Source organism: Saccostrea cucullata, unplaced genomic scaffold (assembly GCF_032062105.1).
Source record: "Saccostrea cucullata isolate Sc308-1 unplaced genomic scaffold, CSIRO_AGI_Scuc_v1 ctg1320, whole genome shotgun sequence".
In the NCBI taxonomy this organism is placed as follows: Eukaryota; Metazoa; Mollusca; class Bivalvia; order Ostreida; family Ostreidae; genus Saccostrea; species Saccostrea cuccullata.
The window spans coordinates 422,558-437,941 of NW_026930614.1; the positions used below are offsets into that span (position 1 = coordinate 422,558).

Genomic DNA, 15,384 nt, shown 5'->3' on the forward strand with positions numbered 1-15,384 from the left:
TGTCAATTTTCAATATGCAATTAAATTTCATATTACATGTAATTGCTTCATTTTTAGGAGAGAAAAGTGCATTATTTTGTAGAAAAAAGAAGCCTATAGGCCCACATTACTCACTTAAGCACATTTGCCTTGAAAGAACAGAAATCAGATCAGTTCGAAATGTTTATGAGAGACAAACTTGAATTTACACTACCTGAAGATGCTTCCATTTCAATGTTACTAATCACATTTTTGTTTTCTTGAGGGGAAGAATTTTCAAAATACTTTTTCCCATATACATGTACTTTTTTGTAAACTTTCACCCCTTGTTGTGGTTCTGAACTACCTTCGGTAGTCATTAAATCTACACTACGTAAGGATACTTCTGTATTAATATGACTAATAATGGTTTTGCTGTTCTAAAGAAGAAATAAGATATTTGGGCCCCTGTTGTGTCTGTGCCCAACCCCAGGGGTCATGTTTTGAAGAAACTTGATTTTACACTACCTGATGATGTCTAATGTCTGATTATGTCTTATAAGCGCTTCTTGAGAAGATTTTTTAAGATATATGTATATCTATATATTCCAATTGTATACTTCAACCACCTGCTGTGGCTCTGCCCTACCCACAGGGGTCATGATTTGAATAACATTGTTTCTCCATAACCCGAGGATACTTCTATACCTAATCATGGTTTTGCTGTTCTCGAGAAGAAGACTTAAAAAGACATGCATTTACTATACATTCATACGTTAAACTTTGAACTCCTCTTGTGGAAAGTTATAGTGAAATGGTTCTTAAGAAGTTACAAATGTGAAAATCTACAGACAGACAGGCAGATACCAAACAAAATGTTAACAGAAAAGCATTTATACACAAATGAAGTGTTTCTAGAATGTAAAGCTGTAGAATTTTTTTAATAAGAATTTTAAATGATGAATAAATCTCAATGATAATAATTTTTTTTTAACCCATTTAGTAAATTTCAAAGGTTGTTTATATTACGCAGTTGCTAAGCAACACTAGCTTCAAAGCGTACTCATGGTAACCATAAAAATATACAGTTTCTTAAATTATGAATTTTAAAGCTTTCTGTGTGTTTGCTTATTGCAATGCTCGCAAAAGTATTATTAGCAATTATTAATGGAAGCTAAAATTTCAAATATTTTGGTCACAGATAGTTTGCTTTCTGGACAATGTGCATTAAGTTGCCATGGCAACTCAAGTATAATTTAATTATGGAATCTTGTCATCCATACAAATGTTTTGTTACATAATAATATGGTATCTGAAGCTATGTATTTTTCATTTATAACGTCTTTTGTGGAAGACCTCATTTCAGCCCTAAAAATTTAGCGAAAAAATGCCTGAATGTAATAGTAAATTGTAGATACAAAAGTGGTTGTTACGTGTTCAGAATTGTACCTATGGGTTAATAAAGTACCAAAATAACTTTATTAGACCAATATTAAATTGACATTTATGCCCAATCACATTTTTAAGAAAAAATATCTATTCGTATCTATCAAAATCTGTACCAAAAAGGCCAAAGAATAACTGTTTTTGCATTGTTGCTAGGGAAAATTTTCTGTTGCCATGGAGATTAATGATTATAAATCATTATTTCATTTTAAAATTATATGAGAGTTATTTTCTATTACTTGAAAAATTGTATCTGCCACAAAAAGATAAAAATTTATAAGATTTTTGACCCAGCCCTATACCACTTTCACTTTTTAGTTATCAAAACATCCAATTTTGTTGCTAGGCAACGAATAGGATTTTTTAAAAAACCCACGCTTTCAAAATCAATCTGTAAAAGAGAAAGTTCTCTACTTTTATGTGAAAGTCATGCAAAATCTGTATTAGCTTGGTATTTTTTTTAAATTGACCTTGAATATTGTCAAAATCAAGGAAAATGCTGAATCAGCAAAAATGCAAAAACATACATATATTCTAATGTCTACCATAGTACTAGCTTCAGATAAAATATCAATGTCTTGTGTGTTTTAAACAAATAAAGTGTGTGTCTTTATCATACCAGTAAATGAGAATTATTGTTTAAGATTTTATATATAATTTCAGGCTTTAAAGATCAGTGATTTTCGGTGCCTTCAAATAGAAAAATTGGCTGGTTGCTAAGGAAATTACTATAATCAGGTTTCCATAGTAACCATGATCCAAAACATTTTTTATTTTACATACATGGATCATAGGTCAAGAGAAATCTATGTGTGGAAAATCATTGAATTCTGAGAACCTGAGTGAATCACTCAAATATCACTTTTGCATGATTTTTACACGGACTAGTACTTAACTGAATCAATATTTTGACCTTGACCTTTTCTTTGACCTTGACCTCACTTTTCTTAAATTAGTGTTTAGTTCAGTTTTTAAAGAAACAATTCAAGGTAGTGTAATCCAACTTTAAATCCTGATACATACTGATGTAAATTTGCAACTGTATCAACATTTTTTTTACCTTTACCTTTCCTTGACCTTTACCTCACTATTCTAAAATTAGTGTTTAGTTCAGTTTTAAAGAAGCTTTCAAGTAATTGCTTTTCCTTTGACTCTACTTTTCTTGAATTTGTTTAAATCTCAGTTAAAAAAAAACAGTCCTGAAAATTGAATCTTTTTTTCCACAAAAAAAGGCATCATTAATATGGCATTAATATTTTTTGACCTTGCACTTTCCTGTGACCTTGACCTCACCTCTCTTTAATGTTCATTTTGCATTAATTTTAAAGAAACCTAAGGTGTATTTATATAAACTTATGCACCTAGGCATTTTAAAGAAAATACACAAATGCATTCAAGATATACCCATCAAATTTCATAATCTATTTCCATGTTGCATCTCTAACATGCACTTGTTGGGGCATTCATGTCCTATTTATCTTAAGTACCAAAATATTTCATTGTAAATCTTTGACTCCATCTCTATTGTGGCCCATCTTGCCCCCTTGCAGTCTTAGTGGTCATACATGTAATCTGTACCCAGTATTGTAAAAGCAGAAATATGGGGAAATAAATTTCGATTATTTCGTTGTTAACAATTATCAATGAAATTAAATCCCATACAAATTAAATTTTATATATACTCAACAAAAAAAGAAATGCATATTCAGATTAAATATGAAAATCTGAGTTTTCAGTTAACCTTATTTTATTAAAAGTGATTTTAGAGTGTGTTCTGATAAAAATCAAACATGTCCTATGTTGCAATTGAAAAGACAAGTTGATGTCATTTTCATCGCCCCCAAATTTAAGGGGCATAATAATATGTACTGTGTGATGTCTCAGTCCTAGTGGGTTTCCAATGTACGGTTGTCGCGGACAAATACCAGCTCCTCCCAGTCTCTTGCGAACAATTTGTGAACTTTTATGCTGATCGATTTCTTCAACCAGCAATTGTAGCAACAGTTTGTACAGCAGTTCTGAATCGATTGTTAAAGGGGGGTCTGACGGACATTTCTGGGTGTGGTATCCGTTGACAGCCAGTTTTTGGTCTGTATTCCGTGTTCTTAGCTGGTGGAGACATATGTTAAACCGCTGCAAAGCCAATTGATGTACTCTAAATGCAATTGCAACTTCCTGTTGCGTAGCACCGGTTATCATCGTAGTTAGCCCGTGTTGCGCTCATCTTTGTTAAGGCGTGACATTGCAGCATCAACATTTTTAGCTCACCTCAACAAAGTTGGGGGAGCTTATGTAATACATTGTACCCTCGGTGTCGGCGTCCCAGGTTAAGGTTAAGTTTTTTGGAGCAGTTTTCTTTTTAAGTACTTCTATGTCCTATATTGATTATACATGCATGGAAGATGCTTCTAGAGTGTTTCATTGTACCAGTCAAAGTTTCAGATGCTGCAATTTCAGCAAAGGAATGACCAGCTTAATGTTTTTGGAGCAGGTTAACATTTTTGGTGCAGTTTTTGGTGTAGATCTCATTTCCAAGGAACTATAAGCCCTATGTTGACCAAACTTGCACAGATGATACATCTAAGGATGCACATTACCAGGCTTGCTTCGGATGCTGAATCTGACCTACATTTTCCGGTTGAGTGAACATGTTAATGTTTTTGGTGCAGGTCTCATTTCCAAGTAACTGTAAGCTCTATGTTGACCAAACTTGCATGGATGATACATCTAAGGATGCACATTAGCAGACTAGCATTGGATGCTGAATCTGACCTACATTTTCTGGATGAGTGAACAGGTTAATGTTTTTGGTGCAGTTCTCATTTTCAAGTAATTATAAGCCCTATCTTGACCAAACTTGCATGGATGATACTTCTTAGGGTGTACACTACCAGACTTGCTTCAGATGCTAAATCTGACCTACATTTTTAGGTCACCTGAGTAAACTCAGGTGACCTATTGCTATCTGTTTTCGTCCGTCGTCGTGCGTCGTCCGTCGTCCATCGTGTGTTAACATTTGAACATTTTCAGCTTCTTCTCTGCAACCACTGAACCAATTTCAACCAAATTTGGCACAAAGCATCTATGGGTGAAGGGGAACAAAAATTGTGAATTTCATGATCCCTGCCCCCCTGGGGCCTGAGGGGTGGGGCCAAAACCACTAAAATTAATGCAATCTTTAAAAATCTTCTTCTTTACTCCTGGACATCAAGCAGTCAAACTGTTTGCATGATTGTAATCAGCAATGAGTCTTCTACCAAAATTGTGAAATTCATGACCCTGGGGTCAGGGGTTCTAGTGCTAGGGCGGGGCTAAATAAGTAGGTAGTGAAAATGCATTATTTCTTTGAAAATCTTCTTCTCTGCTCCTGGGTATTAAATAAACCAACTAAGTACATAGTTATGATGAGCAAGAGTGCCTCTACCAAAATTGTGAATTTTATGGCCCCAGGGTCAGGGGTTCTTGTTTTAGGGTGGGGCTCTAATTATTATATAGTGAAATGCATGAATTCTTTGAACATCTTATCCTTTGCTATATGCTAATGATCTAATTACATGTACATATTTAAGGCCAGGATTTATTTTATTTTCAGTTTTACAAACCCTCCGCTCAAGGTTTTGAATTTACAGAAAAAAATTAAACAATTTTTTTCCTTTCCGATGTCAAATTTGAGTCGGGATCGAGATTTCAAATTTACGAACTCGCACTTCCGGTTGTAAGATGAAACGGCGGGTAAATAAAGCTAAGAAGATAGCTTGGTTTAGTGTAAAATTCATCGGTACGAGTGCCATTTAAAACGTTTCACCCGTTCAAAGGACAAATAAAATGCTGACGAGTTTGTTGCACAATGACATGCTAGTGAGATAATTATGTATTCATTTCAAAAGTATCTGTCTGTAAATTATTCTCCTCCCCCAGGTTTTAAACTGCCGGTGGTAGCTATTGCATATTGCCAGCGACATTGTTTAGGTCTCTGTTATAGCTTACAGTCTAAGCATCATTCTTCAGAAAAGGGTTGCTTATGCATCAGATGTAATGAATAAAACTATGGGAGAAGTTAAGTCCATTTGAGGAAGAAATAAACAATAACCTGAAGAAATAAAAAAAAATTCAACTATTAAAAGGCAAGAATATACAAATATATACAGGCATGTAGTATCATTTGTATCAGCCAGAAAAATTATTTTACACTTAATTGAAAAAATGATCACCCTACTCCCCAATACTCCCTGTCTGTTTTATGATAGGAATTATAATTTTAGGCATCAAGTAAATTTTAGAACAATGTCTACACATTCACCTAACACATATTAAAAAAATGAAGATATATTGAAAGACTTTTAAAGAATTGATTTTTTAAAATATATTTTGACCAACATCACAAAATTTATATAACTCGCCTAAACTGGCAAATGATGAAATAAGCAATTAAATGTTCTATTTTCCTATTTGTAAGCATTATGTGTCCAGTGGTAAGGAACCTATTAGAATAGCATAAAAAAAAGAATGAACAAATGTTGATAATTGATTTATCAATTTTTTTTTTAGTTCCTTCTCCTTTGGGACTTTTTTATTCTCATGTTGATAACTAAACCTAAACATAAAAAAAAAAATGCTGGCCTTAAAATGAAGAAAGGGGCCTCTTTCAAAATAGATAATTTCAGGGCCGCTGGGTCAGTGGTACCAGGGGGGTACTTTGACTAAAAATAAATTAATGCTTTGAAATCTGCCCTTTGATAAGCAATGGTGCCTCTTTCAAAATTTGTGAATTTCATGGCTTTTGGATTAAAACATGAACCAAATACAATCGCTGGAAAGTTGTTACATGATACTCAGGTGACCTATAAGGCCCGTGGGCCTCTTGTCTGGATGAGTGAACAGGCTAAAGTTTTTGATGCAAGATTCATTTCCAAGTACCTATGAGCTCTTTAATGACCAAATTTGCATGGATGATACATCTAAGGTTGCATTCTACCAGCTAGGCTGGCTTTGGATACTGAATCTGACCTACATTTTTGAGGAATGAGTGAAGAGGTTAAATTTTTATGCATGTTTCATTTCTAAGTAACTATTAGCCCTATCTTGTGCAAACTTGCATGGATGATACATCTTAGGATGCACACTAATGAATTTGCTCTGGATGCTGAATTCAACATACATTTTCCAGATAATGGGCCAGGTAAAAGTTATGAGTGCAGTTCTATTACCAAGAAACTATAAGACTTATATAAACCAAACTTGCCCAAATGATGCATCAAGGGATGAAAACTCTCAAACTTGCTTCAGATGCTGGATTTTGATCACATTTTTGTGATGAAGAACTAGTTTGAAGTTTTTATATAGGGCTATTCCAACCCGTACGAAATATTCCAGGCGGAGAAAAGGTGGATTTCAGGCGGACAACTAAGGCGTATTCCGCCTGAAGTCTGCAATACTCATAAAGAGTAAACTTAGGCGAAATACAAGCGGACTTTAGATGGAGTTCAGCCGGAATTCAAGCGGAAACTTAGGCGAAATATGCAAATTAGTCCGTCTAAAGATTCCGCTTAAAGATTCCGCCTAAAAATCCTGCTAAATTTTAGACAGAAAACAGCATACTGCTTAGGCGTACATTAAGCGGAATGCTTAGGCGTACATTAAGCGGATTATGCAAATTAATTCTGTCTTTCAATTTTGATGGACATTTTCCCAAAATAAAGACATGGACAAACTCATTGTAGCAATTAAACTATTACATTTTATTAAAAATATTAAATTTTTAAAAATTAAATCAGTAATAAATGAATACAAGTAAAATTTACAAGTTCTGTAATTACTATATTGTACATTAGTCTTGGTTTTCATCAAACCCTAGCAAAAAATTTTGTGCATATCCAACAATCAAATATTATCAATTCATGATCATCATATTTACAAAGTTATTATATTAAGCATAAATTCTCTTTCACTCAGCTGTTGACTTGTCCGATGTTACTGGCTTTTTGTTTCCTTTCCTTTTCTTCCTGGCATACGAAACCTGCTCAGTCACAGCATCATTAATCTCCTTTTCTCCATATTTCCCACCATTCTTCTCACACCAGACTGCTACATATTCTAAAGTAGAAGGTATATAAATATACATTAATTTGCCAATTAAATGTTTGTGTAACTCAGTCAACTGTTCATATTCATTAGGTGTCAAAATCTTTGATGGAATTGCTGTTACCATAATCCAGTTGCATGAGAATTTATTTAAATAAATACCTTTTAACACAGTCATCTTTGTGGAATCAAGAGTAGGTCTGATGTCTCCTTCTTTTGATTTTAAACCTTGTCCTCTACTGAGGGCCAACTCCTCACAAGAAAAAATTGAAGGAAGGAGTTTTGCTGTCAAGGTGAAGGCCATTTTTGATGGGTGAGCCTTCTTTGCTGCAGTCTTTGCTTTCCTCAGTGCCTCCCTCTTCACTGTCAAAGGATGGTTCGAAAGAAGCCTTGTCATCTAAAATTAAAACAAAATTTTATATACAAACTTCTTCAAAGTGAAACAATAAATATCTATAAAATGACAAATGAATGATTTTCTTCTGAGAATGCAAATTTTATCAAAATGTTTCTTACATACAATATTACATGTACGCTGAAAACAGCATTAACAATTATAAGACTTATCATTAACTTTCAGACTGTAATTAATTTAAAGTAGAGCTGGGCAATAATATTGCTATAAGTTTTAGTAGTACATGTACCGATATACCATTACATGTAATATGCTTTCTTGGAGTTTCTGTATAGATAAAATATAAATTGTCAGAAGCAATTTGTAATTACGCAAAATAGTAAGGTAAAAACTGTTGTGTTGGTGCATTTAAATGCATAATTGTATTTGTAAATGGTGATAATAAAATTAGAAAATACCACTTATGACTTTCAATTTTGTTGAAAATACATGAATTGCTCTGCATAATGCAATATTAACTTATTAAATATTGCAGTATATCTCAATATGAAATATATATATATACCTGATACTGGTATTCAATCCTAATATAAAAGCTAACATGTATCTGAAAAAATTGTCTAGTATTGTAAATCACCACTTACAAGTCCATCAGAATCCTCGGGTGTAGAGGAGAAATGCTTCCTGGGTGACCTCCTTGGTGTCCTCGGTGGGCTTACTCCATGTAAATGTGTTGATGGCATCTTTTGTGGTGTGGTGTGCTGGGAAGGAGTTGCAGGGTTCTGTAGTGGCATTTGTTGGGGCATCATTTGTTGCATTGGAATTTGTTGTAGAGATATTTGAGGTGGCATTGAAAGGTGTGTTGACATTTGTTGAGTTTCAATGTCTTGAGGTTGTGAATTTAGGGAAATTTGTTGTGTTGGCATCTGTTGAGTGTGAATGTTGGAAGTTGGTTGAGTTTGAAGCTGCTGTTCAAATGCTGGCACCGGTAGCTGTTGGGTCCAAGGAGATGGCTGTGTGTAGTTACAGTCTTGTGTCCATGTTGCAGGTGTCATTGGTGTGTATGTTGGTAATGGTAAGCATGAGTAAGTTTCATCAACCTATGGGGAAATAATATAAATTCTAAAACTGCATGAAGATATATTTATAAAAATGAGTTTAATTGTTGATTAAAAAATATAGGACTTTACCTGAGACTCTGTCTCTTGGAACTGGGAGATCATACTTCTCATGTAGCTTTGAACTTGTGGTCTTAACAGCAATTTAAATAACTCAAGGACATCAGCAGGTGGTCGAATGGCTTCAGAAGATGGAACTATTTAAGAAGAAAATAAGGAATAAAAAAAACTTTCTATGTTTAAGTAGTCTGCATTACTCTATACAGGAAAATATTTGCCCCCCATTTTATTTTGGCCACTTTTGCCCTTGTCACAAAAGAGCAAATATTTAAACAGGGCAAATTCTAAGAAAACAGTATTAATTTCTCTAAAACAGAACTGTGTCGGGGCATATTCAACAGGGTGAAATCATTTGCAGGTGTAAAAGGGCGAAAAATAACCCTGTATAAAGTATTGGTGCATATTAAATACCTGTTGTTGACATTGTCACAGATGGCCTTTCCAGCTCAGGATTACAGAGGGCCCAAGTTGACGTCAGAGTTGTGTTGTCAACACACCTATCTTCAGATGCTGTTGGAGACCCAAACTGGTCACTTAAGGATGACAGCATTTCCTTTGCTGTTGCCAGCTGCACACTACTCTCTGCCTTCTTTTCCTGTCTCTCTTTTTCTTTGGGTGTTTCTAATTCTGTTTTCTCTTTGCTCTTTTCTTCTGTCTTTTTCTTTCTCTCTGCTTTGTTTTTCTTTCCGTCATTCTTTTTCTTTCCTTCATCATTGTTCTTTTCGCCATCATCCTTCTTTTCAGTTTTGTCATCTTTCTTTTCATTTGCTGTATTTTTCTTTTTCTTTTTGGGGCTCATTTCATTGTCTTGTTCATGACTTTCTTTAGCTCTTTCTGTCGGAATCCTTTCCCTTTTTCCATCTTTTTTCTGATTTTCATTTTCTGCCTTTTTGAAAAATGTGATTAATTGCTCTACACTTTCTTCTGCACTCAGGTTCTTGCCTCTCAAAACCTTCTTCTCTGCCTTTACAGCTTCTGCTTCAAGAAGATCTTGGTTTCCTATAAAAAGTCATATCAAAAGTCTTACTCAAGTTATTTGAAAACATGAAAGCCCATCTGACAAGTTTCTAAAGACACCATTCACTATTTGATTTGGTTTGTGTGTGGGGGGGGGATGATTTGGGAAATAAATAATTTGTCCTTTAAAAAAAATAGGATATAAATAATTATCATCAGCTAGCAATAAAATAATCTGCCCTTGACAAGTGCCATTACATTATCTTTTCCCATTAACCATTTATTTTTTTTTTATTTTTTATTTTCTTGTCATTTTTTTCAGTTCTAGTGAAGAAGAAGATAATTTGACCTAGATCATTCTATGAATAAATAAATAAACAAATAAATAAATAAATAAATAAATAAATAAACTGTCCTTGTTTAGCATGAAAAAAAAACAACCTGTCTGATTGAAAAAAAAAGTGTACCCCCCCCCCCCCCCTAAAAAAAAATGGTAGTCCCATAAGCATATGATAATAAGTTGTAAAAAGCTTAAATTTTCCCTGTTTAAAATTGAAATAAAAAATGTTAATCATTTGACTTTATTTGTTTGCACACGAAAATCACTGCGGCTTGAAAAGAGTTAATGGCCCTAAAAACCTTATATCAATTATATGTAAATAATATCTCGATGTAAACAAAACAACACTAAACAAGTTTTCCTACGTAAAAGAGTTCCACTGTTGATCGCGATGTTCAACCAGACACTCGGCTGTCTCCGTAACTCCGAGGAGCTCGTCGGAGTTTACGGAGACAGCCGAGGGTCTGGTTGAACTATCGGAAGATTCGAGCGTTTTCACAGCCAGCAACATGAGCAATGGGGGTTCCGAAAAGCAGAATTTGAATTTTTTAGGAGCGGAAACATGGGTTAAATTTCCTGAAGTAAAATCGATGCCACACTGATCCTGAACATACATATACATCATTCTGTAACATTATGATTAAAATAATTAAAGTATTCTCACTTTGATAACCACTATATACAAACTGGTTTATCTGTCTATCCCGAATTTAACCGTCTCACATTTTAAATCAATATTAAGTATTAACCTGTTTACAGTTTAAAACTTACATATAAGTTTAATATATTGAAGAATGGGAAACTTTCTTACCATGCACATAGACAATAACTCCCGAGAAAATGTCTTTTCCCCACTTCATGTTAACTTTTTCTCCCTCTTGAAAAGATCCCAAAAGCTCCAGTCGTTTAGACTTCTCCCCAACAACACTTAAACTCGTATCCTCGTGGAAGAAAACGCATCCGAACATATTTAGAATTCAAGTTTAACACAGACTGAATGTGACAAAGAGTACAGCAAACTTTCGTGTTATCAAAATGTCTGTCGAGGCTTTTCCTGAACAAAGAAACTATAAGCGCGTAAACAGCTGGGGGTCAGCAATGGCCAGCATCACATGGCATCACGATAAGATTTCAGTGGGTCAGACTACATCTGGTCAAGGGCACCCCATGGGTTATATATGCGGTGCAAACAGACTTAAACGTTTTGATTAATGCGTATAACAAGTCATATAACAATTAACAAACACAAGTATTGAATATATACATAACATAATCATTTGTAAAACGTAATACCCACTTTTTTTCGAATGCATATTATTTTTAAAAAATCATCCTTTAAAATGTATGTGTACATAAATACCCCTTGAGTACCCTAATCGGTCACTTCAGAATCCTTGTCTGGTATTGAGTTACAGATATATCGTAAATTGCACTGAGAACAAGTAAAAAAAAAATGGACGGCGACAAAAATAAGCAAAAGCGTAAAGCTACAGGGAAAAGAGGTCCCTACAAAAAGTTTGTTCTTGAAGAAGAAAAAAGTTGCAGCTTTGAGCCTTTTCAAGGGAATGAAGATTTATCGGATTCTGAGCAGATGTCGAGTGAGACGGTAACGAAACTGGATACTGATTTTCCCGAATTTTCGGACTTGAACAAAGTTGATTTTCCTCAGCCTGAAAAATCAGCTGCCTGTGGTGAACCCTCTGTGAGCAAATTTCAGGATGAATACCAAATCGAAGAGGTATGAATATCTCCCCCCCCTTCCTGTTAAAAAATAATTATATAATTTTAAAAATCTTTTTGTTATTGAAAATACTTTTTATTTGTAAAATCTCAATTAAAAAATATAAATACATATACATTAAGCCTTAATACTTAATTTATAATATGAAATTAAGAAATATACATGTAAGACCGAATTGATTAATAAAAGATGACTGCAACATCCGGTTTCAATTGAGTCAATGATTTAGGGAATAAATTAAGAAACGTTAATGCTGATTTAATGGTGAGTTTTACCGGCGACGTAAGCGGAGCCGGTAAAACGGATGTTTGCGACCATTATCAGCATTAACGGTCGCAAATACCAAATTAAAAGTTTAGTTATTCCCATTCTAATGCAATCCATGCATGCTGTTTGTTGTTTACGTCTTATTTTGTTGAATTTTGATGAAAAACGTCACGGAGCATGTACGTCGCACGTCACAATCCGGTTTCAAACATTGCATTAGCCAATCAAAGATAACAAAAGAATTGCATTAGAATGTGACATTAGCAATGTTTTTTACGACTGTAAATATTTTTTGTGTAAGTTCTTTAGCTATTGTGTAAATGGTCGTCTAAAAAGTTATTTAAATAATTTCTTATTTGTATAATTTTATTCAAAAACCTGCATATTGCCTCAGTTCGAATTTCCTCGAAATTAAGGAACGGCGCCTACTAAAGGTTTATAAGACCATATTTTACGTTTTTATTTAATCCATGACTTTTGTAAATTTCAGATATTGGTTGATCCAGATCAAGATGTGGTTTCATCGTACACAGCAGAAGAAATTACCGTGGAAACGACTGGAATACAATTTAACTTTGTACAAACGCATGAAAAAGAGCTGATGACCAACTTCAACTTGGAGTCGGAATCAGTTGAGGATTTAACTGACGATGACCAACCATTGCCTGAGGAAGATTTTGATTTGCAGTGTGATCCATTAGAGGACCTTCACATTACAAATGAGGAAGAGCATTCTTTAGATCAGGATGCAGAAGACAATGATGTTGATTCGGATCCACTCTATCCTGGGGCAGCAGTGACATTAGGCGCATTTATGCTGCTGCTGGCCATATTTACTACCAAGTATAATCTGATTGGAGAGGCAACAGAACAACTCCTTAAGATCTTGGCCTTGGCCCTCCCACATGGTCATAAACTCTGTGCATCTTTATATGAATTTAAGTTATTTTTCAAGAATCTGAGGAATCCACTTGTTCGCCACTACTACTGTAATTACTGTCTTGGATATATAGAAAACACCACTGTGCAAAGCTGTCCTTATGAATTTTGCAAATCTAAATTTAGTGTTAAAAATGCCTCCTATTTCATTGAAATGCCTTTAGAACACCAAATACAAAATTTATTTGCCCAGAAAGATTTTTATGAAAGTTTAGGACATAGATTCAAAAGGAAATCCTGTGATAACACCTATGAAGATATTTATGATGGGAAATTATACAAGCAATTAAGTGAAAATAATGGAATTTTGAGTTTTCAAGAAAACATATCTTTTACTTTCAATACTGATGGAGCTCCTGTTTTTAAAAGCAGCAAGACAGCAATTTGGCCGATTTACCTCGTCATTAATGAATTACCCTACAAGCAGAGGATGCTGAAGGATAACATGATACTAGCAAGCCTGTGGTATGGAAGCAAAAAACCATCAATGGGGACATTTTTAAAACCATTTCTAAAATCGCTACAGAAAATGAAAGAAGGTATTAAATGTACATCACCTGAAAGAGGCCAGTTTCTGTGTAGAGGTCTCTTATTGTGCGGAACAGCTGATCTCCCAGCCAGAAGTTTGCTCTGTAATCATGTCCAATATAACGGAGCATTTTCTTGTTGGAAATGTGAACAAGAAGGTGAGACGGCTTCTGTAGGGCGTGGTCATGCGAGGATATTTCCATTCCAAAGTGAAGAACCCAAAGGACCGATACGAACAAAGAAAAACGTTTTAGAAAATGCCAGGATAGCAGTAGAAGACCAACACATTGTAATGGGAAAGCCAGTTAAAGGTATAAAGGGACCATCATGGCTTTTCTTTGTGCCCAATTTTAACATAGTATCTGGCATTGCCATTGACTACATGCATGGTGTCTTATTAGGGGTGCAGAAGATGCTATTGGAACTATGGTTTAGTGAGAAGCACAAAGGGAAAGCTTATAATTTTTGCAACAGTGTTTGTGAAGTAGATTTGAGGCTTCAAAATATTAAACCTACTCTGGACATTACTAGACTTCCGCGATCTATAGAAAAAGACTTGAAATATTGGAAGGCATCTGAATATAGATCATTTTTGTTATTTTTTGGTGCTCCAGTTCTGCATGGAATTTTAGACATGCAAAGATTTTCTCACTTCCTGTTGCTTGTAGACTCGATGCACATTCTTCTAAAATTCGGCTCAAACGAAAAAGATTTAGAGAGAGCTGAAATGCTTTTATTTGAGTTTTGTAGGCGTTTAGAAGAATTGTATGACCGATGTTTCTTAAGATTAAATGTCCATCAACTGCTCCATTTACCAGATTGTGTTAGGGATCTTGGCCCTCTCTACACCCATAGCTGCTTCTCTTTTGAAAGTAAAAATGGAATTATTTTAAAAATGATCAGAGGGAGTCAGAGTATCGATACTCAGATAATAACTGCAATATCATTTATACAAAAGCTTCCTGAATTAAAACAAAAATGTGTTGCAGAAAATTCAGAGGTTGATAAATTATGCAAAGCTATTCAAGAGCCATCTTTGCTTAAGAGGGGTCAAAAACTGGGGAAGGGGATATACATTCTTGGTGCTCCATGCAATAGAGTATTAAAAAATGTTGAGACTGCTGCACTCCAAGATTATTTGAAACATGACCCTGCTTGTGATACATATAGAAGTTTTAACAGAGTAGAATATGGATCATATATAATTTATGGCACTGAATATTCTAGAATGATCAAAAGAAACAATTCAGCAATTTGTTACAATGGAAAGAATGATATTAGCTTTGGAGAAGTTATGTTTTTTATTCTGTTTGAGGATAACACTGCAGGTATGACAAAACCTCTTGTATTCATTAAGAAATTACTTTGCAGAAATTACAATGTTAACTCTAATATCTTAGCAGTTACTGGTACAAATGATGTTGAAGTTGTTAATATAAATGACATACTGTCAAGTTGTATGCTTGTGTCTTTTCCTGGAGGGCAGACCTTATTCATTTGTAAATTTCCAAACAGATTAGAATCAGACTGAAATTATCAAGAATTGTATGTAGCTCAGAGTTTGTGTATTTTAAGAAGATTATTGAACTAAATG

The 15,384-nt window shown here is 34.4% G+C and overlaps 2 protein-coding genes across 4 annotated transcripts; one reads left to right on the forward strand and one right to left on the reverse strand.

Moving 5' to 3' along the window:
- Positions 1-6,759: 6,759 nt before the first annotated feature.
- LOC134229283 (uncharacterized) lies at positions 6,760-11,295 on the reverse strand. 2 transcript variants are annotated; one of them, XM_062711002.1, is made up of 6 exons: positions 11,127-11,295; positions 9,430-10,017; positions 9,031-9,155; positions 8,485-8,940; positions 7,648-7,882; positions 6,760-7,497 (listed from the first exon to the last, which is right to left on the reverse strand). In XM_062711002.1, exons 1-6 carry the CDS (start codon positions 11,281-11,283, stop codon positions 7,349-7,351), a joined length of 1,710 nt encoding a protein of 569 aa, XP_062566986.1. In that variant the 5' UTR covers positions 11,284-11,295; the 3' UTR covers positions 6,760-7,348. The 2 variants fall into 2 exon arrangements, with proteins under 2 accessions (XP_062566986.1, XP_062566985.1); XM_062711001.1 differs by having other exon boundaries at positions 6,760-7,882.
- Positions 11,296-11,751: 456 nt separating this feature from the next.
- LOC134229281 (uncharacterized) lies at positions 11,752-15,377 on the forward strand. Of its 2 annotated transcripts, none has more exons than XM_062710999.1 (2): positions 11,752-12,053; positions 12,814-15,377. In XM_062710999.1, exons 1-2 carry the CDS (start codon positions 11,769-11,771, stop codon positions 15,319-15,321), a joined length of 2,793 nt encoding a protein of 930 aa, XP_062566983.1. In that variant the 5' UTR covers positions 11,752-11,768; the 3' UTR covers positions 15,322-15,377. The 2 variants fall into 2 exon arrangements, with proteins under 2 accessions (XP_062566983.1, XP_062566984.1); XM_062711000.1 differs by lacking the exon at positions 11,752-12,053 and adding an exon at positions 12,583-12,619.
- The last annotated feature ends 7 nt before the right edge of the window (positions 15,378-15,384 follow it).

What these genes read in the sequence shown, in the direction of transcription:
- LOC134229283 (XM_062711001.1), bottom strand. Translation starts at nt 11,283, where the DNA reads ATGTTCGGATGCGTTTTCTTCCACGAGGATACGAGTTTAAGTGTTGTT. An exon ending in TCCAAGAGACAGAGTCTCAG is followed by an intron (nt 8,941 to 9,030) that starts GTAAAGTCCTAT and finishes ATTTCCCCATAG; the next exon opens with GTTGATGAAACTTACTCATG. An exon ending in CCGAGGATTCTGATGGACTT is followed by an intron (nt 7,883 to 8,484) that starts GTAAGTGGTGAT and finishes TTTTAATTTTAG; the next exon opens with ATGACAAGGCTTCTTTCGAA.
- LOC134229281 (XM_062710999.1), top strand. Translation starts at nt 11,769, where the DNA reads ATGGACGGCGACAAAAATAAGCAAAAGCGTAAAGCTACAGGGAAAAGA. An exon ending in ATGAATACCAAATCGAAGAG is followed by an intron (nt 12,054 to 12,813) that starts GTATGAATATCT and finishes TGTAAATTTCAG; the next exon opens with ATATTGGTTGATCCAGATCA.